Here is a 21,774-nt window from a genome sequence, read left to right on the forward strand (position 1 = left end):
TCCACACTGTTTTCCGATAATGCTAATAATAATGAGCTGGCGAGGATGTGTAGGGATGTGTTTGATATACGACTACTGAACTGTGAGCACTACACTGTGAAGGCTGAAGTTCTGATGCCCAAACATTTTCGAAATAGCAATAATGGGTTCTAATTTCGCCTTGATGGGTTTATATGTGAGTAACATCATAGCGCTGGGGGATACTATCGATTCATAGTCTTCGCGGCGACGGCAGGACAGAGATAAGTATTCACGCTCCCACGCCTCAGACGCGGAGTCATTCGGGCCGTTTCTTTTCCTCTGAGTACTTACCTAAGAACGACATCCTGTCTTTCACAAACGTGTGCGGTACTCAGGGCTGCTTTCCGCCTCGTCTGTCCTGTAATCTGTTCTACTGATTCGGCGGCACCGGGAATTGGATCCTGTACTTTGATCAAAAAGATTACAGCCATCGACTTGGATATCAATTCGCCGCCCCCGGCTAGGAATTGACTCTGGTTATGCATCCCCATGCTTGGCCAGTCGGCAAAATTAAACGACTACTGATTGGCTTTAGACTGTTCTCTTGTCTGCTTAGCTCCTCGGATCGTCTCTTTTGTCACTCTGGTTCACGGGAGATCCCCCGGCCTCCGTGGTGTTACTGGAGGCAGTACATGATGACAAGGAACTCGGCTCCAGGACTTATAACGGAATCTCTATCCCCGCCATTGCTGTAACCCGTCCATCATGGTCGCATATGAACCCCCCGCAACCGCTTCTGCTGCCCACAAAGCATTCGCCGAGTACGTCAACGCCTTCGATGCGTTTGACGCCGAGCGGCTCCTAGCTACTTTTGATGATGACGACTTCACGTTTACGCTTCTGCCGAAAGCGATGGCGGTTCCTTCTATGAATAAAGCTCAATTCAAGGGGTACTTCTCTGCGTCCGTGTTGCCTGCGTTTGATGGCATGTCTGTGAGTATTATCCCGTATCTCACGTTCTGTACTTTAACCTGATGTTTTGTTCAGCTGAAAGTACACGAAGTCATCGAAGCTGGGGAAAGCACCATCGTTGCCCATGTAGGTCTTCGTAAACATCGTGCGACTTCTACTGACATGATTTTCAGGCGCAATCTGACAGTGTCTCCAAGCTCGGGACGGAGTGGCACAACGAATACATCTTCATCTTCAAATTTGCTGCTCCCAAAGGCGGTGAACTTCCCAAGATCACTTCATATACAGAATACGTGAACAGCGCCATGGTCGCTGGATTTATTGCAGAGGAGACAAAGAAGAGGGCCTCGTTATGAGGAATCCGTAATTTAGAGTATGTTTAAGAGTACAGCGTTTATCATTCAATTTTTGTTATTAATCTTTCTGATGGCAGTAGTTAGAACAAATTTTCGCGTGTAATGAAGTCTCTGTATGTTATGACTAACTTTCTCTCCTGGAACGGTACATAGTCCAGCACAATACGAAGCAAAAAATGACATTATACATGGCGTCTAATCTGCACACGAGATTTAATGACCACGAGATAACGTGACAAATATCATCAAGGATTATCGAGACCAAGGAACCCTCTCATCATGGTGGCTATTCCTCCAGCTGTAAGATCCTTGGAGCGTGAATCCGGTCCTCTCGGCAGACGGAGACCCATTCGCGTCGCGCTCTGTTCGTGGTAGATGCTATCCGGGAGAGCTTTTCCCATCCTATCGGCCCATCAGACGAGGAGTCTTTTAAACAAAAGGCCAAAATACTCACTTGCAAAAGTCGCACGTACAAGGTGACGGACCTGTACCATGATGATCGCACCCCAAGTCATACTACCGTCCATGCCACAACACGTCCATCGAAAGCCCTGAGGCCAGTACTTGTAAAACTTCCTTGAGTCGCCTCCATATTCATCCTGGAATTTCTTCTTCATATACTCCTCCTCTTCCAAGATAACGTGTCCCCAGCCCGTACCCTCGTCAGGGCACCTCCAGGTGATAAGCTCGAGTTTTCCAAAGTGCTTGGAGCCATCCTGGCTCAGCCGATAACGATCGTACCATTTTTCACCCTTTTTGCACTCGGATTTGTGGGATGGCCAGCGCGTTGGCATTCGAGGCCTGGATAACTCCAAGTAAATTGATGATCAGTGATAAGATGCGACGCGTTACTCACTGCAGTACATGCGCGCCTTGCAGCCGGAGCATTGCTTGATATTGGATGCATCACCTTCATTTTTATTGCAGACAGCGCAAAATTTCTCGCGGGAGAATGGAGCCATACTTGGTGGAGGTGAGGTGAGGGATAGTGTAGTAACTGTAGCAATTAGCTGACCTTTAAATAGGCAAGCCCCTGTGGCATTAAAATACTTTGTTTCAATGTTTGATTGTTATATAACAAAACGCCGATCATCTCACGGAAGCACATGGCAATGGTTACCGCAGAGTTGAATGATAATTTATTTATTTCATCTTCGACTACTCATCGATTCATCAAACAGTGCCGTAATATCCCTCAACGCGCCTATCATTGGCCCAGTAAAGGGATTTCTTGAACGAGGATCAGGACCTCGAGGCAAGGTTAAGCCCATCCTTTCTGCACTCTGCTCAAAGTAAATATCGTCCGGCAAAGGCTCTCCCATCCTGTCTTGTATATCAGAGGCATTCTCTTTTTTTTTAGATACAAGACGTGCCACTCACTTGCAGAAGTCGCATGTACAGGGTTTGACGCCAGTACCATGATGGTCGCATCCCCAGGTCATGCTACCATCCATTCCACAGCACCGCCATCGGAAGGCCTGAGGCCAATGATCAAAGAGCTTCCTCAAATCGCCTCCAAACTCTTCCGTAAATTTCTTCTTCATGTATTCCTCCTCTTCGACAAAAACATTACCCCAGCCCGTACCGTCCGCAGGACATTTCCAGGTGATAAGCTCAAGGTCACCGAAATGCTCCGAGCCATCCTGGCAAAGTCGATGGCAGTCATACCATTTTGCGCCGGCCTTATTCTTGTTACATTCGCGTTTGTGTGTTGGCCAATCGGTACGCTGACAATCAATACCTGAGACAGAAAAAAATGAGCCCCTTGACGCGTAGACTTCGGAAAACACTTACTGCAATATCGGCGCGTTTTGCAGGCCGAGCATTGTTTGATATCGTAGTCCTCTCCTGAAGTTTTCTGGCAGACGGCGCAGGACGGTTTTGGAGCCTCCATCACGGTTACAATTAGAGGGGGGGGGGGAAATTTGAAAGACCCTTAATAAAAAATATCGGGAGCGCGTGGCGTCATTGTTGGTGCTCCGGACCGAGTGGCTGAGGTTCATTGTCCAGATGTAGACGCGCCAGGTCCTGCAAAGTATAAAAGGTGGCACAATATCTGCTGACTTCGTTATCCCTCATCAAGACTCCCCACACACATCATCACCTCTCTAACTCCTTCCCCTTTAATTCCCCTTCTTCAAGATGGAGTTCCACCTGCCCATGCTGCTTCCCCACAGTTCACTAAACATACAAAATCTAATTCACTCCGTTAATCCCAAGTCCAAGCCTGCGAGGGAAATCCAGAGAACCTTTTCTGCCACCAAGACTACCAAACACACCGCCCCATCTACCGACCCCACGAAACGCGTTCCCTCAAAGCGCAAAGAAGGCCGAGTCGAAAATGCCCAAGCCGGTCTTCGCCGCCGCATGCTTCGCGAGAGGTTGGATCGAAAGCTAGGTGCCATTAACCCCCGTTTCCTGCCCGGCAAGGACCCCATCCCATCGGAAATTTACGAACCAACGAACGATATCGAAACATGCATCGCGTCTCTAAACACAAAGCACATCTTCATGTTCACAGCACACAGAAATCAGCAAGCATTTGATCGAAATTCCAAGCGAAAGGCGATGAAGAAACGAAATGCCCAGATGGACGTGCACGACCAGATGGCTGCAGGACTGAGGCGCGAGAAATGGTTGGATGCCGAAGCAGCGGCGCTCGAAGCGCAACTAACTGAGGTGGAGGAAAACAGTAGTCACGTACAGCAGGATAGTCAGCCCAATGAGGTGCAGGAAACATCTCAAGAATCTTCTGTACGTATTTCCTTGTCTTGTGACTTGGATGAGGTCAGTACTGATTCAGTTGTTAGTTGGACGCCGCAGGTAGCAGCGAACCAGACGTCGATTACACCGCCTTCTTCTACGAAGCCGTGGACGCGAGCGAACGGCTTAAACATCAGTACTAGGGCGTAATCGAATCAGAGGGCGACGAGTTTGAGGACCGTCTCGTTGGGCAGCTCGTTGACGAGAGACCCAATTCCACTTAGGCCAGCACCGCTCAGAGGAGAAGGCTGTCGTAAAGGCGATAGTGTATTTGCCGCAGGATTATGCTTGATCTTCAAGCCTTTGTCATTCATTACAATTTCAATCACCTTGTCTAGAAATGCGATTCAGGTATGAGTATCAGAGCGAATAAGATGGATTTTTGTCTCGTATTGCGACTGAACACCGACCGCGCGCTTGGCGAGCTAACCACCACGCCTGAGGCAGTCCACCACCAAAGTGCATCATCGACGGTCACCTCCGTCGTCTTGCTCATACACCTCGGACCCTGAATGACCATTCCCTGCAACCAGGCTCCGGTTGTATATCTGAGAGACTTCTACCTCAAAGTCTTTGGCTATCGGGTAGCCTTGTTCCTGCATCTCCTTCATAGCAATCTCATATCGATAGTCTCCGCGAGATGCACACGTCACGACAATAGCCTCGTACGTCTCCTGAGTAGGTTTGAAGCCTGCAGCCTTCATCTCCTCCAGGTGGATGAACGCATCATCATATATCTCTTGCGTTAGGCAAAGCTCTATCATTTGCCTGTACGTTGTTGCGTCTGGCGCAATATCCAGCTCTTTCATGCCCTCTAGCATGATAGTGCCGAGTTGTAGATGCCGTGCCACTATGCTACCGTCGAGGAGCGTTCGGAAAGTGTCCCGATCGGGGACAACGTTGTAATCTGAGAAGCTCTTGTACGTGCCAACGGCACGCTGGAGGTCGCCTAGCGCGACTGCGGATTCGATGATAGCGTTCAAAGCAATAACGTCTATGGTGGCTTTCTCAGCTTGTAGCTCGTCGAGAATTGGCCAGACTGAATCTAGCGCGTCTACGTCTTTTGATATTATTTCGGATATCGGGAAGGCCGTTGAACGTAGTGGGAGGATGTTGTTTGATCGCATGATATTCAAGGAGAGGATAGCCTCTTTTAGACGACCAGCTCGGCAGAGCGCCTCGACGAGGGGCGCAACGTGATACTCCCGCCATTGAACTCCGGCAGTCTTTAGCGCGCCTAGGACTTCTGTCGCCAAGTCGGACAGACCGTGCCGAGCTGCTGTTGTGAGCACCGCAAGACAGAGGCCTTCATCTGGGTTGATATTAAATCGTTTGACGACAATCTCCCAACACCGCTGCACCCCTTCATCCTATTAATTATAAGTGTCGAGGAAACCCACAGAAGCATTATGCTACCCACCCAAACATCCTCTGCAGAAGCAATCAAGCAGCTAAGCCACGGCTCGGGACCAAGTCTTCGGACGGAAGTTTCCTCGAACTCTGTTGCGAGATCCACTGCTAACCTGCTGTACCCTTGCTCAGCTACGACGACGACCATATCCTGGACTGTTCGGAGTGACGGTTCAAAACCGGCCTGTTTCATTTCATGCAGGAATTGTAAGGCATTCTCCACGTTTTTACCAGCGGTGAAGAACTGGATAATCAATTGGTAGGTTTCGCCATTGGGGCGTAGACCTTTTTGGGTCATTAGATCGAGGATGTACCAAACTTGCGTGGTGGTTTTGTCCTTGACAGCCTAGAGATTCATTGAGTAAGCAATCAAAAGACGAGATAACAACTTACAAAAATAAGGTGATTGAAGGTAGCGACATTGGGTTCCACCCCGCACGACACCATGTCTTCGTAAACCGCAAAAGCATCCAGTGAGTTTGAACCATAAGCCGTCGCCAATGACAGAGCATTATAGGTCGTCGTATCTGGGGCAATTCCGTTTTTCTTCATGTTCATCGCTGTTTCAAAGCAAGTTCGTATGTCGCGCCGTTTGAAGGCGTCATGTATAGCTGTATTACACCGGGCGAGGGTGGTTCCATGTCGGGATTGTTGGAAAGCCGTATCAGGCTCGAATTTCCAAGGGGTGCTACACAGCTCTGTAGATGAAGACGGCTCTGCTGGTTGTGTCGCGGTGGACGTATGTCTCCTAGGACATTCTGGGAAAATTGTAAGGTAGTGATATGTGAAAAATTGCAGACACCTACGAGATACCACAGCAGAGATGCACTGAAAATTTTTCTTGAGGAGATAGGAGTGGCCGCGTTTTAACGACGACCGTGAAGAGGAGAGCATTGGCGTGCCGGCTCGAGTTGTGTTCTTCGGAGAGGCCGGGAAATTGACCGTAACGCTTCAGTCAAATAGAGACAAATAGTCGCGTGACAAAGCGCGTTTGCTGTCGCGATCGGATTCGGTTGCTCAATGACCCGGTGGTATCCCGGCCCGGTACCTGCACGTGAAAAACTACACTTGTACTTAACTTCGATGATCCACCGGTATCCTTGATGGCTCCCTTGTCCTCCCAGTCCTACGTTTTTGATCCTAGGCCCAGTTACCCCCTTGTATCGACCGTCAAGCGATACTGGAAACCCTCCTCGCCGTTTCTTGAGGATAACGACGCTCTGACCTTGATATTTGCTCATGGAACAGGATTTCACAAAGAACAATGGGAACCTACCGTCGAGGACTTGTTCTCCCTTATCGAAAAACGTGGCGGCCTTAAAATCCGTGAGGTTTGGTCGATAGACGCGTCTAACCACGGTGACGCTGCTATATTAAACGAAGAAGTTCTGCAATGGGGTTATGAAGAGACATGTACGCGAAAATCAATACATTCTCTTCGAATAACGTAGACGCTGTGTTGCAGTTCGATGGGAAGAATACGCCCGCAGTATACACGCACTGTTAATGGGGTTAGGCACTGGTGTCGACGTGGACTTTACCAGCCGTTGTCTTGTGGGTATAGGGCACTCAATGGGAGCTGTATCTCTGTAGGAAGTTTCATTCTAGTTAGATCCGTTGGCCCTAACCACGTAAATCACAGGCTTTTATCCTTAACGTTCAATCCCCGTCCTACCTTCGAATCTCTAATCCTGGTTGAGCTGATGACCATGAACCAGGAGCATAGCCGGGGTCCCGGAACATTTCTCTCGAGCGCCTCCGGCAGCCGCAGAGATACATGGCCATCAAAGGAGGAAGCCTATGCCACTATGAAAGGCCGAAAAGCATGGCAGGTGTGGGACGATCGAGTGCTACGACTTTTTGTGGTAAGCATGAACCTAATGAAGTACTTGGTCGGCTTATCGATAAAAGGAACACGGCCTTCGGTCACTACCTACGATGGACTACCCAGACCAGGTCAACGGCGTCACTCTAAAATGCTCTAGGAAGCAGGAGATCGTACGTGTAGCCTCGCCAAAGATTTTATGAATGCTAGACATTTGAGCAGGCCTGTTACCGCGACAGTTTAGGTATTTCCCGAGCATATCGCGGTATGGCGCATTTCGTCAAGCTGCTTCCAATACACCTGATCTATGGTGCTATTGATGACATCCTGTAAGCATTACAGCACTTGTTCGTCTTTATCATCGTGAGACGCCCGTTTCAAGGCCACCAGAGATTAAAGATGATATAATTAACAACGCGTGTGGAGGCATTGAGAATCTGGCATCTGTCTCCCGAGTCGAGGGTGGAGGACACCTAGTAAGTGTCTATTTTTGGACTTCATCAAAGTCTCACGCTTTCTTAGGTTGTTCAGATGAACCCTACTGGTTTGGCAGAGAAGATTTGGGCAGCTTTGACGTCGTCGAAAACTACGGCTCAAGCAAGACTTTGAGATATATTCCGCCAACGTCCATCAAGGATATGGTTTGTCACCTTCTTTTAGAGTTGTTACCTTCTTGTATACTTTCATGATGGATTTATGAGTGGTGAGGTAAATGGTAGCATGGATAGAAACGTGTAAGATCGCCGGGTGTAGTTGTCTACCTACTAGCACATAGAACAAGTTTCGTAGGAATCCAAAAACGTTATGATGATGTCCGAGGCGAAAGTGCGACAACCAAAGCGCGATTCCAGCCCTCTTTAACATTCTGCCAACGTCCGAACTTGTGTTCCCGACCCATGCCAGCGATTAGCAAATACCGACCCGCATCCCTCCGCTTTGACGCGCCGTCAGTGCCAAGTTGTCCTTCCTTCGTCCATTCCGCTCCATCGAAGAAGCTTTTTGGGGGAGACACAAACTGCAGGGAATTGACCACGCCAAGCGCCGGTATTGTGCCTACTAGGGAAAAGGACTTCAATTTAGAATCGAGCTTCCACAGTCTTATATCGCCCTCCCATGAGCCTAAGGATGGAACGTGAGCGTCACGAAGATGAGATGGTTGCGAGAGACAAACCAGATGCGAACAAATCAGAATATCGGAGACTGGCTAGGGCTGTTACCCACCGAGGTGTCTTTATAATGCCCTCGGTTTCCGAAGAAACTTCGTTGAAGCCATGGCTCAAAGGCTGAGTGAACACTGGCTTCTTTTTCTGTGTCATCCATAGACATATGGATCTGGATACAAGTAATTAACCTTCTTTCCGCAGCAGTAAACATGGAAAAGACGCACCCACTGTCCCCACCACTGACGAACATGGATTCGTCAATCATCGCGACACATTCGAGGCGCCCCTCAACGAACTTCATCGTAACGTCTCGTTTAGGCTCAGGCTCGCCGTCTTCCTGATCAGCAAGACCCCCTTCCAAAACGTCTCGCACACGGCTACGTCCTCCGCCTCGAAACACGAGCTGCGTCTCTTCTACTATTTTCCAATACCGCGCTGTCTTGTCTCGTGCGCCCACACTTACGCACGTCTCACCTCGCAGGGAGTCAAGAGCAACGACATGATCCTGATGGCCGAAAAGCGTCTCGACGTAGCCCATAACTCCAGGAGATAAATCGAATACTTTGAGTGATCGGTCTAATGAGCCTGAGTATAGTTGATGCGTGCCTTTACGGAAGGATAACGCCTATATAAAAGTGAATGAATTCGCGACGAAAGACCCTAGTCGAGAGGACGAACGTACTGATATTGTATCTTTGTGACACATTGGCTCAATGAACCCTCTTATCCACTGTGCATTCTCCGCGTCCCACACTCCGAGTCTACGATCCTTGCCTCCACTTGCAAGGTATTTTCCATCATCGCTTAGAGCCAACGCCAAAACCTCGTCAGTGTGACCCTTGACCTCCTCACCAGATGCCTGCGCTTTCCCTTTCCCTTTCGCCTGAGTTCGTATTGAGTGGAATATTGCCGCCTTCTTTCTGGACGTTAGATCCCATTTTGTGATGGTGCCATCCTTTTCTGACGTGAAGAGATATTGCCCGGATTCTGCAGCCACGGCACATGTAACGGAAGACTTGGATGTTTTGGTGCGAAATATAGTCTTGGGAGGTTCAGAAAAGTCAAACTTTGGACAAAGACGTCAGTGAGAGAGATGAAGTTGTAATACAGAATGCACGAACGGAGTCTGCGATGAAGAGATGTATTTTTCCTGAATGCTCTAGTACGTCCTGCTTCAGCCTGGCAGTAATGAGTTCTCGGTCAATCTCAGCCGCGTCGAATTCACCGTCGGCTGGTTCAAATACTTAGTAAATTGTCTCATGCAGCGGAACACAGACGAACCTAATTTCAGCCCTTCCTTGACACCGTCAATATACAACTGAGCCAGTCTCAATCGTTTCTCGGCTGGTGTTTCGTCTGGATCCTCCTCCCCACTGACTTCATCGTCATCACTCGGCGCCCTGAGGTCTATATCATCTATGTCTCCCGCGTCGTCGTCAGGATGGTCAGAATCCAGCTCCTCGTCGGCTGTCTTCCTCTTCTTCTGGGCACCATTGGACTTGGGACCTTGGAATCTGACACCGTTCTGTTGCGCGCCCTTACGCGGGACTTTTTTGGAACTACTGGGCCCCGCATCGTTTGTGCGCTTCCTTTTCCGAGGTTTGGAGGATGTAAAGAAAGAATCAGGCATGAGATGGACGTTGGACCTGGAGTGCAAAAAAAATCTGGTGTACAAATTAGGAAGGAGCTGCTATTTATTTATTTTGTTTATTTATTAGAATCTCCTCAACTTATCCCGCACTCGCATTGAAAATTGAAACACATGGACCCTTCAACTTGTGTCTGTCTGAACCGGAAGGGCTATGCAAGTTTACGACAACGTTGATATTGCGTTCCTGTCGTCCAACTAGAATCCGTCGAACTGTTCACGAGTCTGCCAGGTTCTCTTCCATTGCTGCACGAGGTCTGTTTTGATTCGTTCGTCTCAATCATCTTTCGGGCTGTTTCTACCTTCTGCCGCCACAACAGCCACACGCAGTCGCGTAAGAGGGGCTCAGCACTGCCATTCTACCCCAGATCATATCAGTTTCATCAAACGTGCCAGTTGCTTTTGACGACCACCACTGCACAGCGAGCACTACGAGCTACAGCTCTAGTTAGGTATGTACCGTCTCTGGGTCTTCGCAATGAATACCGACCACAATGCTTGCAGGAAATGGCACCATCCCACTCGTTGTCCTGGTCTCAAAGCAACCTTGAAGAGGACCTTGACCTGCCGCCGTCTTATCAATCAGTGCTGAATGCAGACCTTGGTGAATCATCAGCGTTTGCATTGGTGCAACATCGCGATGCTCCTCTTCCGCCTCTTCCGCCGGCTGAGCCGATCGCATCCGAGCCGGCATCGCTGCCTAGTCCACGCCCGACACCTTCCCAGCCGACAATGCCGGAACCAATCACTTACCCGCCGACCCCCCGCCCTCGACGTGATCGTCGGGCCGATACGGTTAACCGTGTCACCTCCCGGCCTTCCCCACCAGTACACCCACGTCGACGTAATAGCACACGAAGTCCTCAAGTGCCCGAACCTATTCGCGAGCGACGGCGGAGGCGAACTGCACACCCTAATGCCCAACGATCTGTCACTGAGCCCGTATTCCAGACAGCTCGGGTCAGTCCTGGCAGATCCAATACCGTGCCACGTCGTTCGACCGTTGCACCTCAGCTTGAGTCCCCTTCACCTCTTCTGCGCACCTCCAACGAGCTCCTACTTCGTACACAGCAACGCCAGTCCCGCTTTTTCGCGTCCAAGTCCAAGACAGAACGAGAGCTTCGTGAGGCGATCAAGGAGATCGTACCACAGCTCGTTGAGGGAGAAGAAGGCGTGCTGGCCGTCCTGGAGAATGCCTGCAAGTTAACCGGCGGTAAACTCACTCTGGGCAGTGTCCTGAGGGATCGGAGTGGAAAGGTTCAATGCGGTAGTCTCAGCAAGAACGCATCCACGGCGTCGTTGAAAAGGAAGGACTCGAACCGTTGCTTGCTATTTGCTGCTGTGAAGAATGTGAGAGGCGATGGAATCTTGAGGGCTTTGCTCTTGCATGCAGCTCCAATACCCGCTGTTTCACCCACGATGGAGGATATCAAGCTCGCATGTCTCCTTCGTGGCGAAGGCAACCCCTTCTTTCAGAAAATTCGCGGGTGGATAGGGTTCAGACCGCTTGTCAATGTCATCGAACAAGGCGATGCAGAAGGGTTCCAAGCTCAGTTCGATTGGGATGGCGGAGACGTCGAGTTCATTGCGCGAGGCCGACTTTGGTCTCTCTCACATCAGACTCAGCCAGCACCAAGGGTGATTCTGTCGCTCCTATCAGAGTCCCCGCCGACGTGGTTCGATGGTCATCTTGTCACTCCCAAGGCGGAAGTGCCGCTGCGATCAACGGCACAGCTTATCCCTGACCACCGCGGTCGTGGTAAGGATATTCTTAGTGTCCCGTGTACGGGCAAACTTGGCCGAGGAAGATGTTATATTGAGGCGAGGCTGGAAAAGCCTCGGGACGATGGGTGGTGTGTTATATGCTAGTCGCGATTGGACTCAATCACGGTGGACGTATTATACGATACCGGACTTTCACTTTCGCTCATTCAAGAGTTCGTCATACAATGATGTACACTTGTCCTAGCAGGATTATGGACCAGTAAATCTATTTGGGGTAGTGTTACAGAAGTACAAACGGTGCTACAGTAGTGCAGAAGTATAGCAATATTCAAAAGATGTTCGTGAGGAAGATTACATGTATCATAGTCGTAACAGAGCGTAGGGAATGGTTGATATGCCATGCCTGGGAGTATCAGGTAAAGGAATGGGTCATAGGCGTCCTGTAGGGCGAGTTCGATGGACCCGCGCAAAACGAGGTATCTAAGAAGCTAGGGACGTGGTACGATGGAACATGAGCGGGAGGAAACTGTGATAGACCTATGCTCAAAGGCAATGTAAGTAGATATTTTTAACTTGCTGAAAAAACACATACGACGAAGAACATCGTTCGTCCCATACAACTTGGAATAGGACACCTCTCTACGCATCCTGTAAGTATCTTCATGCAGGAGCTGGCTGGCCCGTGCACTCATTATCGCATCCAGTGCCGGATCCTCCATAACAGAACGTCCCGACCATGAATCTTCCAGGTCGCTCTCTTGACTTTCTAACCATCCAGATTGCCACGCAGCGCTATCGTCAATGCGACCAACAGCTGAGTCAGAAGGAAGTTGCTGCCGTCTACGAGTGGACTTGCGACGGTAGACATAATGAGGATACTTTTTCTTGAACTCCACCTTCAGCTTTTTAGCCTGGTCTTGGTACCATTCCTTGTCGCTCTAAAACGACAGAATATTAATAAATCTGTCCTAAAGATTGTAAGAAAAATAACTGACAAAGGACATTGTGGCCCATTCTTTACTCAAAATCTTGCTGATGTCCCCAGTGCGGAGACTATGATCTTCGGCAGAGATTTGTGGGCGCCTCAGACGGGCAAAGATCATGAACGCATTCATTGGTCGCTTGGGCGTTCCATCAGCATTGAGAGTCTGAGCTCTCAAAGCTTCGCCTAGAGTTGAGTATTAGATACATGTATCGTTATACACGAGACAACGGGGACCTACAGTCGACGAATTCTCCATACGCGGGGAACAAACTAGCATGATCGGAACCATCTGGTGTCAACGGCGAAGTGGGATCTGCGGAAGATCTCATGGTACTGACGTAGCTGGATTGAATGGCGCGGGGCATTCGAGAAGCAACGATGAATTGGCTGAAGATGATGGAATTGATCGAGTACCGCACCGCCGAGACGAAAAGAAGGAGGAGTGGGGGAACAAATTGCGGGGAGGGAAATTTCTGAACTGTCGCTGACTTGGCTAAGTATTCAAACGACCTCCCGCTGTGGACAAGAGGCCGTTGTTACGTTGGCGCTGTTAGATATTCAATCTTTTTCGTCTACACAGAGTAGCCAGGCATGCAGCTGCCAATGTGTGTGGCCCAGGGGCGGGTGAGGTTCCGAAAGATATTCAGCAATCTGGAGAATTGAGGTCTAGAAGAGGTCGGGCACAAAGGTGAGGCACGGACATATGATCACCGATACCTCAGGTTAGCGCGCTAGGCCACAAACAAAGGGATATAGTGCAGCGAAAGCATACCCCCGCTACGAACATTCGTCTTATAGGCGGTTATAATCAAGATGATGAGGTAGGCGGTGACAAGTGTGAGCACTCTTTTCGCATTGAGAAGCTTCTTTGATACATACTGAAAGACCAGAGTGCCCTCGGAAGCGGTAGTTATCGGGAACAGATGCGCACAGCGCATTTAATATTTTGATCGCCTCCCGTGGTAGCCACAGAGAAGCGCCGAACCTGGCATTGATCTCGTCACAGGTCTTGCATTCTGTTTGCTCTACACAGTGATTCAAATCACTTGCGTCACGTCCCGGCAGGAATGTACTCACTTTACTTGGTTTATCTATGCCAGCGAGAAAGAGAAGGTAGGTTTTATCCAGGATGTCGGCATGGTAGCCTTAAGCCGCCGCTCCGAACCATGGTCCCGCTCCAGGCAGGTCCCGACCTTTGGCTATTCGGACTCGCGTAGATGTACGCACGACCGGCATGCGGTCAGGCTGAACGCTATAAAGTCGAAGTATCATGGATAAGCGTCCGAGGCTTCGGTTTTTGGCGAGCAGGATACTGCGTAACGATAACAGCGGCGGAGGCGCTAACCTGGCATAGCATCGAGTGAAGTTCAACATTCATTTATTGGCGGTCGGATTCTACGACGTAGATGCTATAAAAATAGAGCAAGTACGCAATGGTAACCTAGATAGATAAAGAACTGGACACAGTTTGAGAAACATCACAAACGAGAAGCAGACCTACCGCCAAACTTTCACAACCCAACCACGTGCATGATTCAGGCCGCTAAGATAGGCTAAGATAATGTGTACTGAGATGATGCAAAACATGCCGTCCGGAGAGAAATCAGGTGTGAATGTCGGAAAAACGGAATCGTGTTGAGATGTACTGGATTAAAAATCTTCCCACCAGAAGGTTTGCAATTGACTGTCTTGCGCATATTGATATTGAATATTGAAGGGTTTCGTGGAAGGGAAATCATTAAAAACGCGTCTTAGCCATTTTTCCCATGCCTCCAGATAGGAAGTCTCGTCTAGAAGAATTTCCTGAGGTCCTTTCCAAGTGGTCAAGGTAATTCGCAAGTCTTTGTGAGACGCCATATAAGGAGGCTATCCTGCTTATTATCCTCCATGCCCTCCACTATGAGAAGGTTGATATCCTCGATCTGGAAAACGATGTGAAGCTCAGGTAAAGACGCATCTCCTTGCATCTTGCTCAGAGCATGCGCCAACCACTGCAAGTCCGTGAAGGCATAGGCCGCGTAGGGTGGGCTGGCACCGACGTAGACTCGAAGGGTGAGCGACCGAATGCGATTGATATTCGGATCATTAAGAGACCCCCAGCCTCTCTCTACATAAGAAATTGTTAGTGGACATCGCTCCCCTGTAAAAGCCACTTACGTTCCACAGAAGGGTTGATGAGGCACAATTCTCGAAGCGTGTTGCGGGTAACATCCATGAGTGTCTGAGTGGTCTCAAATGTTCCGGAGATGGACCCTTCAATGGACAATTTTCGAAGCCTACGAAAGACAGAATGTGGCATGATGGATACCAAGGTCGACGAGTCGTACAGGGAGAGCTCATCTATGAGGGGTCCTTTGTGCCACTCGTCAACAGCATACGGTTCGACGAAAACAGAATAAGCAGAGAAACACTTGATTCCGGAGAACATAGTGAAGATCTCGTGAATACCTGGGTTGCCCTGGAATGTAACATGCCTGAGAACCAGAGTAGTCACAGACAATGGCGACAAAACATTTAGAACATCTTGTAGGATAGGGGAGTTGGAGGAGTTAAGATACAACGTGTCGACATTAACAAGACGACGGAGAGTTTCCAAAGCAGCGAAAGTGAATTTAAGATCAAGAGAGGTATAGCGTTTTGACGAGCGGCGGTATTTCAGCCGACAGAGTACACAAAGCAAATTGAAGTCCCGGATGTGCTTGATTTTTATGATACGAAATAAATAGACTCGTGCACGAGAGCGCGATGGTCGAGAGACGGAAAGAAGGGAAATCAAGACGGAACGATCATCTTGCAGATTGTCAACAATGTCATCGACGATTTCTTACGGTAGATCGAGAAATCATGCCATTTCAGCCAATCCTAAGACCAACATTATATAAATCATTTCCTTGAGTTAACCATCATAATTGAACTCACGGGAACCTCTTCTTGATTGTGAATGCGGTGGTTGTCCAAGCCTGAACCGGCTCATTCCGAGCAAGGTGGACATCGGAACTTTCGGGCCGAAACAGATCTGGCTCGATTCTTCCAAGTTCGCTTTCGCAATCACGGTACCTCTCCTCTTGCTGTCATCTAGGAACCGGAACCAATTACCAGAGGCCTAGGTAGGGCGCAAATTTTGACTGATACATGAATGCAGTCGAACTGATGAGCTGAACAGGACGTTGGAGTCATTTGTGAACTTGACGCCAAAGATTCGTAGCAATTTTCATTCCTTGGTTCCAGTAGAGATGACAGAAGCACCGATTTCAACTTTCTGACCTCTCCAATAAGCTGCCTATGGTATCTCTTATCCCCTGGACATTGAAGACTAGCGAGGGACGAGCTTCTATCTTCGACTATCTTAACCTCTTCCTCTGAACTTTGTATTCTCCGAAAGGCTTCAGGACTATAGTCTAGGACTTCTAGAAGGGTTTCTCACAGCTATATCCCAAATTTTTGCATCTAAATCGCGTGCTTGATGCCCACTTCATGGTCGCTATCACCTAATAACCCACGCATCGGTGTTTACCAACAGAGAGATCAGACTTCTTGCTCCTTTATCTGGGATTTAGCCCTCGCACTCGCATCGTTGTACAGTGCTAGGCATTTCCCTTGATCAGCAGCGATAACTCGTGAGAGTCGCCTTACCACGGTCAACTCGTGCCAAGACATCCCGAACTCTGTTCTTTAACCGGGGTACGATAGCAGTACAATTGATACGTGGAGCCTGCGAACTCCCTTCATAAGGGTCGTACTCTCCCGTATATCCTTTTCCTAGCATGACTGGAGCGCGTAATAACGATCGGGACGTGTGGAACGTGTCGTCCACAAATACCATCACGACTCAAGAAGTCCAATCTATTACAATAATTGTTCCACAGACCGTTGTCGCCTCCGGCTCGATCATCCAAATTGAGTCGGACACGGTTTTGTCCTATCCTTCCAAATCCCAAGTATCCTCCTCCAATCCTACTTCCTCAGCACCAGCCTCTGGAAACACAGATACTTCTGTTGTCAGCAAAGGTCGGAGGGACGTAACCATCGCTAGTGGGGTTGTATGCGCTGTAGTTGTTTTAGCCATTGGGGTCATCATTTTTGTCATTTTTCGCTACAAGCGCAAGCAACGCTACCCCTCAGGGTCGCATATTTATTGGTGACCGAAATATTCAAGGAATGTGGGTGATTATTAGTGGTCTCCGAAGAATAAACTCTGATTTCTTTGATAGATCAAAGCCGAGAGCTTTGTTTTGTTTGCGTATGGTCGGCGAGTGCTTCTTCTGCACTTCCACGCCCTGACGATGCCCCGCCCCCACGAATCAATATCAGGACCCCAATTTCCCCACCGATCAGCCCATCTTATCCAGGGTTGATCCACATTCTATTGGACATGTTCGGCCTCTAGGTGGCGCTTTCCCCCATTTCCTGGTCATGAGGAATCCCGGATGGATATCAGACTGTTTGTCATCATTCGACTGCCGTTGGACCATGGTAGCTTAAGGGAACGACAGCGTGTCACTACGTTCCATGGAGGTGGATGTACTTTATTCATCGTATTCCCAGAACTGTCACTATCTTGTTACTCGTTACTCGATACATAGAATCCGTGCCTATGATGTAGTATCCCATCCCACGAAACGCCGACAACTGTCTTATGGCTTACATAAAAGACTTGGTGTCTCATCTACCAGGTCCTCGAACTTGCATTGCACTGAAAACTTACATCTCTTCAATCTAACTTTGGATTAGAATAGCTGACATTTATGCAATTGCATAGATCGCTGTTCATGTGAACTTGAAAGGATGAAAGGCTCTGGAAGCTACCGCTTAACAAGTAGCGAGGCAACATTTGCTCCGTACAATCATAGATATGCTGGCTAGACTTCGAACAGATCACCTAACTTTCATTCCAGCCCCATAGTGACTTGAGTTCCAGTCTGGAACATGTCCACCCTATTTGCTACAAGCGCTCTTCGGCCCGTATCTGGTGTGCCCCCACGGGCCGCCGTTGTCCATTTCGAGGAAGCGCCACCACGTGTAACTCCCGATGCTGAATCCTTGATGCCATCGCTTTTTGAAATGAACGCTGTATACGACCCGACTACGTATGCCGTTACCGACAAGCTCGTCCTAATTTGCTCAAGTGCTTCTGAGGCTACAGTATGACTGCATGCTAATCTCGTATTTTTGGGTATACATCCATTTGGGTCTGTCATGTCTCAGCATATGTCTGTCTCCAGTGCGTACTCTCTCTGAAATTCGTCTTGATGGCTGCTCTAGCTCGCATCTAGGCAGCAACTGTTAACTTTCAGGCGGATCGTTTCTACCAGTACTGCGCGATGGCCTCGCAAGTGAGCTAAGTTTCTATGTCCTTTTTCGAGCCGCTTTTCTCGAGGCCGCCGTAGATGCTGATAATGATCACTTTCTAATGGCTCTCAGCTGCCTTACTGGCTCGCTCACGCTCATCCGCCAACCTTCTTTTTAGCTATGCTTCTGCAGTTCCTGCGGCCGCGAGTCTGTCCTTACAGCACGCACAGTCATTGGATGATTCGATCTATTAAAATATTTAACAAGACACGAGGAGTGAAACACCTTGCTGAGATTTCTCATATCTGCCATATTCTCATGCGGCTTTTCAGGATTCCTAGTTGGCCCTACGAGAATTTGTAGGCTGGTAAGTGCTGTTCGAGCTCCGCGCCGTTCAAGTCATTACTAACATTTGATAAAGAGCTACATCAGTCTGGCGCCACACTAATTTTCGTGTTTAGTAATTCAGCCCGGAAGAAACATGGGCCACCGGGCCGTACTGATTTGGAGCTTGGGAGACCCAAAGTAGGTGCTTCAACTTTCAGGATTGACAATTCGTTGTTCATTGTTCGCTGAAGCATTTCGCATTTACTCTGCTAATTTTAGCGGTGCTTCTGGTACCATTCATAGCGCTCCTTAATGCTATAAATATACAGAAATTATTCTCTTCCGAAGGCGTGTTAGGACCAAGAATGCTGGCAGACACCCGAAACAACCCGACCCGATGCGCGCTAGTCGGCAGTACAAATTCATAGGTCCGCTCTCGGTTACATGGCTGCATGATTGTGGAGCTGATTCCTAAAACAAGGTTCGACGCCCCACAAATAATTGGTTTATAACAACATCCGGACTTACTGGTTTTCTGATCGGTCGTTGGTCGCAGAGTCGAAATATGTGATGCCAGAAAGAATCGTGAATGTTGGATCAAAGAGAACGGGCGAACGGAAAAACTATGAGTATGGAAATGAAATACAGTGTACTTCGAATTTCCACGGGAGGAGTGTGGAGAGGTTCTATTTATGTTACGTTTCGCCAAGGGCGATCAGGAATACTTTTCCGCGTGGTGTACCTTGGTGCGTCACTAGCTCTAAAAGCTTCGGACTTACTAAACTGCCTTTATTTTTGTATATAAGACGGGATAACGTCGAGATGGCTTCTTTGTTTCCCTCCAGTCGCTGTCTGCTTACGCGTGATTTGATCTATCCGCCAATAACAGTCCGACTTCCAGCAAGCTTTCCGATTTGAGGCTTGCTCACATCCTGACTTCTATTGCTTATCTCTACCATTGACATCTATCTTGAAGACTGTCATGACCGACTCTCCCCCATCTGAGAAGTACGAGGCAAAAGTCTCCACGGAGAGCGTTCGCGCCACTGTCAAGGATGGCATACCTCATTACATGGGACTTACTGGCGATAGGCTCCTTACGGCTGTCACTATTACTGCTACTCTCGGTGAGATAGGCCCTTTCCACATTGTCCAGGGCGGCATCTGACCAGTCTTAGGATTTCTATTGTTTGGATATGACCAGGGAGTCGTGCGTCTTCCCGTCCTGTGACCCTTCTTCTCTTCTGATGAACATACACTTCGCAGATGTCGGGGATCATCTCTGCTCCTCAGTTCTATCGAGTATTTCCGGATCTCAATCCAGACAATGTTGGAAGCAAGCACTCGTCCACAATGCAGGCATTCTACACCGCCATCTATGAAGTTGGATGCCTTGCAGGGGCGATCTTCGCCCTCATGTTCGGCAATAAACTGGGACGCAGAAAGATCATCATGATCGGTGAATTTGCATGTTTTCACGTTCTATCAGTTGTATTCACTGACGGGGTTCCGGCAGGCGCTTTCTGGGTCTCCATCGGAGCCCTTATCCAGATCACTTCTATGCCTGGGTACGTTGAATGATCCCTTTCGTTTCCGATGAATTAGGACTTACGTTTCTCCATATCTCATGTGCAGTCATAAAGCCGGGCATCAATTCGTGATTGGACGTATCGTCACGGGTTTCGGAAACGGTCTCAATACCGCAACGATCCCCAGTTGGCAAGCAGAGTGCTCAAAGGCTCACAACCGAGGTCTCCATATTTGCATTGAAGCAAGTATGATCGCTATGGGCACTGGTATGACCGACTCTTCATTCTAGTTATGCGATTGGAAACTGATCGCAAATATAGTCATTGCGTATTGGATCGATTTTGGACTGTCCTATATCGATACGTCACTCTCGTGGCGTCTCCCCATCGGTCTTCAGATCATATTCGCAATGTTACTTATCCTAGGTATTTCTCAACTACCCGAGTCTCCGCGTTACCTACTGTCTACCGGACAAACCGTGGAGGGAGAACATGTCGTTGCGGCCTTGAGTGCTGAACGCGTCGACTCGGAGGCTACCCAACAGCAAAAGCGCGTCATTGTCGAAGCCCTCGAGTCTGTCGGAGAACTTCAAATTAAACACGTCTTCACCGGCGGTCCTTCACAGCACTTTAGGCGCACGCTCATCGGTGCTTCCAGTCAGCTTTTCCAGCAGATTGGTGGATGCAACGCCATCATTTACTTTGCGTGCGTCTTATGAATAATCTCATAATCACTGATGAAATTCACGCTCGTGCCGTCAGCCCTGTAATTTTCCAGACGTACATCGGTCTTGACCGTCAGCTTGCACTCATATTAGGAGGGGTCAACTCTACAGTTTATGCTCTCTCTGCCTTTGGTTCCTACCCCATGATTGAACGTCTCGGTCGGCGTAAGATGTTCCTGTGGGGTACTGCTGGTCAAGCATTGTCTATGGTAAGTGTCAACTTGCGATTTTACAGCAAAATCTCAATGCTTCGTTTAGTTCCTTGCATGCTTTTGTCTCATCCCTTACAATGTGAAAGGTGATACAGAGAACACTGCGACGTACGGTGCTGTTGTGGCCCTCTTCCTCTTCCTTATGGCCTTTGGATGGTACGGCGTTCCGCAATCTTAGACCGCTACGATCTTCTAATATCTATTATAGCACATGGCTTGAATTGCCTTGGCTTCTACCAGCTGAAATTAATCCCAACGCCATCCGTACGAATGCTAATGCCATCTCTACCATGACAAACTGGCTATGGAACTTTGCTGTCGTTATGTGGACTCCTCCCATGCTCGATAGTCTCGGTGGTTTCGGCACCTTCCTCTTCTTTGGCATCGTCAACTTGTGTTTCTTCCCTTTCATTTGGCTCTTCTATGTTGAGACCAAGGGTCGTACGCTGGAAGAGATCGACATTGTCTTTGCCAAGGCCTACACAAAGGGCGAGTGGTATGTCAAGGTTGGCAACGAGCTACCTCGGCTCACTACCGCTGAGATCGAGAGAGAGGCGGTTAGATGGGGTCTTGCAGGCGATGAGGAGCACCGTGCTGGATCGACAGCGCCCTCCGTGTGGGAGGAGGATCAGGGCGATAATGAGAAGCAACGACGCTCGTAAATTGCGGTTGTCTGTCAACTTTGCTGATCGGATCGGCTTAAAGCCACCAAGTCGCACGTACCACGTTGCCTCTCGAGTGGTAGGACCGCCCCGTCCATGCGCCCCCCATTTACACCGTATATTTCCATGCTGTAGCCAGTATAAACTGTATTTATCCTAGAGCAAGACGCTTTTTATGGATACTCCCACTCTTGTGGCTGTGAGATGACGTAATGTTGGTAC

The 21,774-nt window shown here is 48.9% G+C and overlaps 10 protein-coding genes across 10 annotated transcripts; 6 read left to right on the plus strand and 4 right to left on the minus strand.

Moving 5' to 3' along the window:
* The first annotated feature begins 312 nt into the window (after positions 1 to 312).
* EV420DRAFT_1493490 (uncharacterized protein) lies at positions 313 to 1,496 on the plus strand. The gene is made up of 3 exons (XM_060470776.1): positions 313 to 954; positions 1,009 to 1,059; positions 1,107 to 1,496. The coding sequence occupies exons 1-3, from the start codon at positions 727 to 729 to the stop codon at positions 1,287 to 1,289; spliced, it is 462 nt and encodes a 153-aa protein (XP_060339078.1). The 5' UTR covers positions 313 to 726; the 3' UTR covers positions 1,290 to 1,496.
* Positions 1,497 to 1,543: 47 nt separating this feature from the next.
* On the minus strand, positions 1,544 to 3,123 carry EV420DRAFT_1232522 (uncharacterized protein; the record flags this gene model as incomplete). The annotated part of the gene is made up of 3 exons (XM_060466552.1): positions 1,544 to 1,691; positions 2,670 to 3,030; positions 3,078 to 3,123. Coding segments are annotated over 3 exons (555 nt in total), but the record flags the coding sequence as incomplete, so codon positions are not given.
* Positions 3,124 to 3,281: 158 nt separating this feature from the next.
* EV420DRAFT_20973 (uncharacterized protein) lies at positions 3,282 to 4,359 on the plus strand. Its single transcript, XM_060481215.1, has one exon. It carries the CDS (start codon positions 3,432 to 3,434, stop codon positions 4,200 to 4,202), a length of 771 nt encoding a protein of 256 aa, XP_060339080.1. The 5' UTR covers positions 3,282 to 3,431; the 3' UTR covers positions 4,203 to 4,359.
* EV420DRAFT_20983 (uncharacterized protein) lies at positions 4,360 to 6,385 on the minus strand. The gene is made up of 4 exons (XM_060481216.1): positions 6,269 to 6,385; positions 5,856 to 6,220; positions 5,473 to 5,808; positions 4,360 to 5,422 (listed from the first exon to the last, which is right to left on the minus strand). The coding sequence occupies exons 1-4, from the start codon at positions 6,354 to 6,356 to the stop codon at positions 4,517 to 4,519; spliced, it is 1,695 nt and encodes a 564-aa protein (XP_060339081.1). The 5' UTR covers positions 6,357 to 6,385; the 3' UTR covers positions 4,360 to 4,516.
* A 180-nt stretch (positions 6,386 to 6,565) lies between these two features.
* On the plus strand, positions 6,566 to 7,896 carry EV420DRAFT_1633708 (Alpha/beta hydrolase fold-1; the record flags this gene model as incomplete). Its single annotated transcript, XM_060476226.1, has 7 exons — positions 6,566 to 6,875; positions 6,928 to 7,051; positions 7,105 to 7,327; positions 7,374 to 7,460; positions 7,510 to 7,616; positions 7,670 to 7,763; positions 7,810 to 7,896. 7 exons carry the CDS (start codon positions 6,566 to 6,568, stop codon positions 7,894 to 7,896), a joined length of 1,032 nt encoding a protein of 343 aa, XP_060339082.1.
* On the minus strand, positions 7,769 to 10,130 carry EV420DRAFT_21118 (WD40-repeat-containing domain protein). The gene is made up of 6 exons (XM_060481221.1): positions 9,732 to 10,130; positions 9,572 to 9,681; positions 9,133 to 9,516; positions 8,675 to 9,075; positions 8,459 to 8,619; positions 7,769 to 8,406 (listed from the first exon to the last, which is right to left on the minus strand). Exons 1-6 carry the CDS (start codon positions 10,078 to 10,080, stop codon positions 8,090 to 8,092), a joined length of 1,722 nt encoding a protein of 573 aa, XP_060339083.1. The 5' UTR covers positions 10,081 to 10,130; the 3' UTR covers positions 7,769 to 8,089.
* Positions 10,131 to 10,184: 54 nt separating this feature from the next.
* Positions 10,185 to 12,139, plus strand: EV420DRAFT_21152 (uncharacterized protein). Its single transcript, XM_060481226.1, has 3 exons — positions 10,185 to 10,353; positions 10,419 to 10,550; positions 10,603 to 12,139. The coding sequence occupies exon 3, from the start codon at positions 10,606 to 10,608 to the stop codon at positions 11,965 to 11,967; it is 1,362 nt and encodes a 453-aa protein (XP_060339084.1). The 5' UTR covers positions 10,185 to 10,353; positions 10,419 to 10,550; positions 10,603 to 10,605; the 3' UTR covers positions 11,968 to 12,139.
* Positions 12,102 to 13,537, minus strand: EV420DRAFT_21161 (uncharacterized protein). Its single transcript, XM_060481228.1, has 4 exons — positions 13,047 to 13,537; positions 12,819 to 12,991; positions 12,416 to 12,761; positions 12,102 to 12,360 (listed from the first exon to the last, which is right to left on the minus strand). Exons 1-4 carry the CDS (start codon positions 13,171 to 13,173, stop codon positions 12,236 to 12,238), a joined length of 771 nt encoding a protein of 256 aa, XP_060339085.1. The 5' UTR covers positions 13,174 to 13,537; the 3' UTR covers positions 12,102 to 12,235.
* A 4,144-nt stretch (positions 13,538 to 17,681) lies between these two features.
* On the plus strand, positions 17,682 to 19,220 carry EV420DRAFT_21260 (uncharacterized protein). Its single transcript, XM_060481238.1, has 8 exons — positions 17,682 to 17,895; positions 17,952 to 18,029; positions 18,082 to 18,141; positions 18,230 to 18,456; positions 18,559 to 18,622; positions 18,676 to 18,705; positions 18,754 to 18,905; positions 18,981 to 19,220. The coding sequence occupies exons 2-7, from the start codon at positions 17,961 to 17,963 to the stop codon at positions 18,850 to 18,852; spliced, it is 549 nt and encodes a 182-aa protein (XP_060339086.1). The 5' UTR covers positions 17,682 to 17,895; positions 17,952 to 17,960; the 3' UTR covers positions 18,853 to 18,905; positions 18,981 to 19,220.
* A 1-nt stretch (position 19,221) lies between these two features.
* EV420DRAFT_21217 (general substrate transporter) lies at positions 19,222 to 21,748 on the plus strand. The gene is made up of 9 exons (XM_060481237.1): positions 19,222 to 19,551; positions 19,603 to 19,634; positions 19,691 to 19,883; positions 19,941 to 19,992; positions 20,060 to 20,220; positions 20,275 to 20,659; positions 20,716 to 20,887; positions 20,937 to 21,046; positions 21,099 to 21,748. Exons 1-9 carry the CDS (start codon positions 19,407 to 19,409, stop codon positions 21,550 to 21,552), a joined length of 1,704 nt encoding a protein of 567 aa, XP_060339087.1. The 5' UTR covers positions 19,222 to 19,406; the 3' UTR covers positions 21,553 to 21,748.
* Positions 21,749 to 21,774: the final 26 nt, after the last annotated feature.

The sequence above is a fragment of the Desarmillaria tabescens genome, assembly GCF_030435595.1.
Source record: "Desarmillaria tabescens strain CCBAS 213 chromosome Unknown EV420scaffold_1, whole genome shotgun sequence".
Classification (NCBI taxonomy): domain Eukaryota; kingdom Fungi; phylum Basidiomycota; class Agaricomycetes; order Agaricales; family Physalacriaceae; genus Desarmillaria; species Desarmillaria tabescens.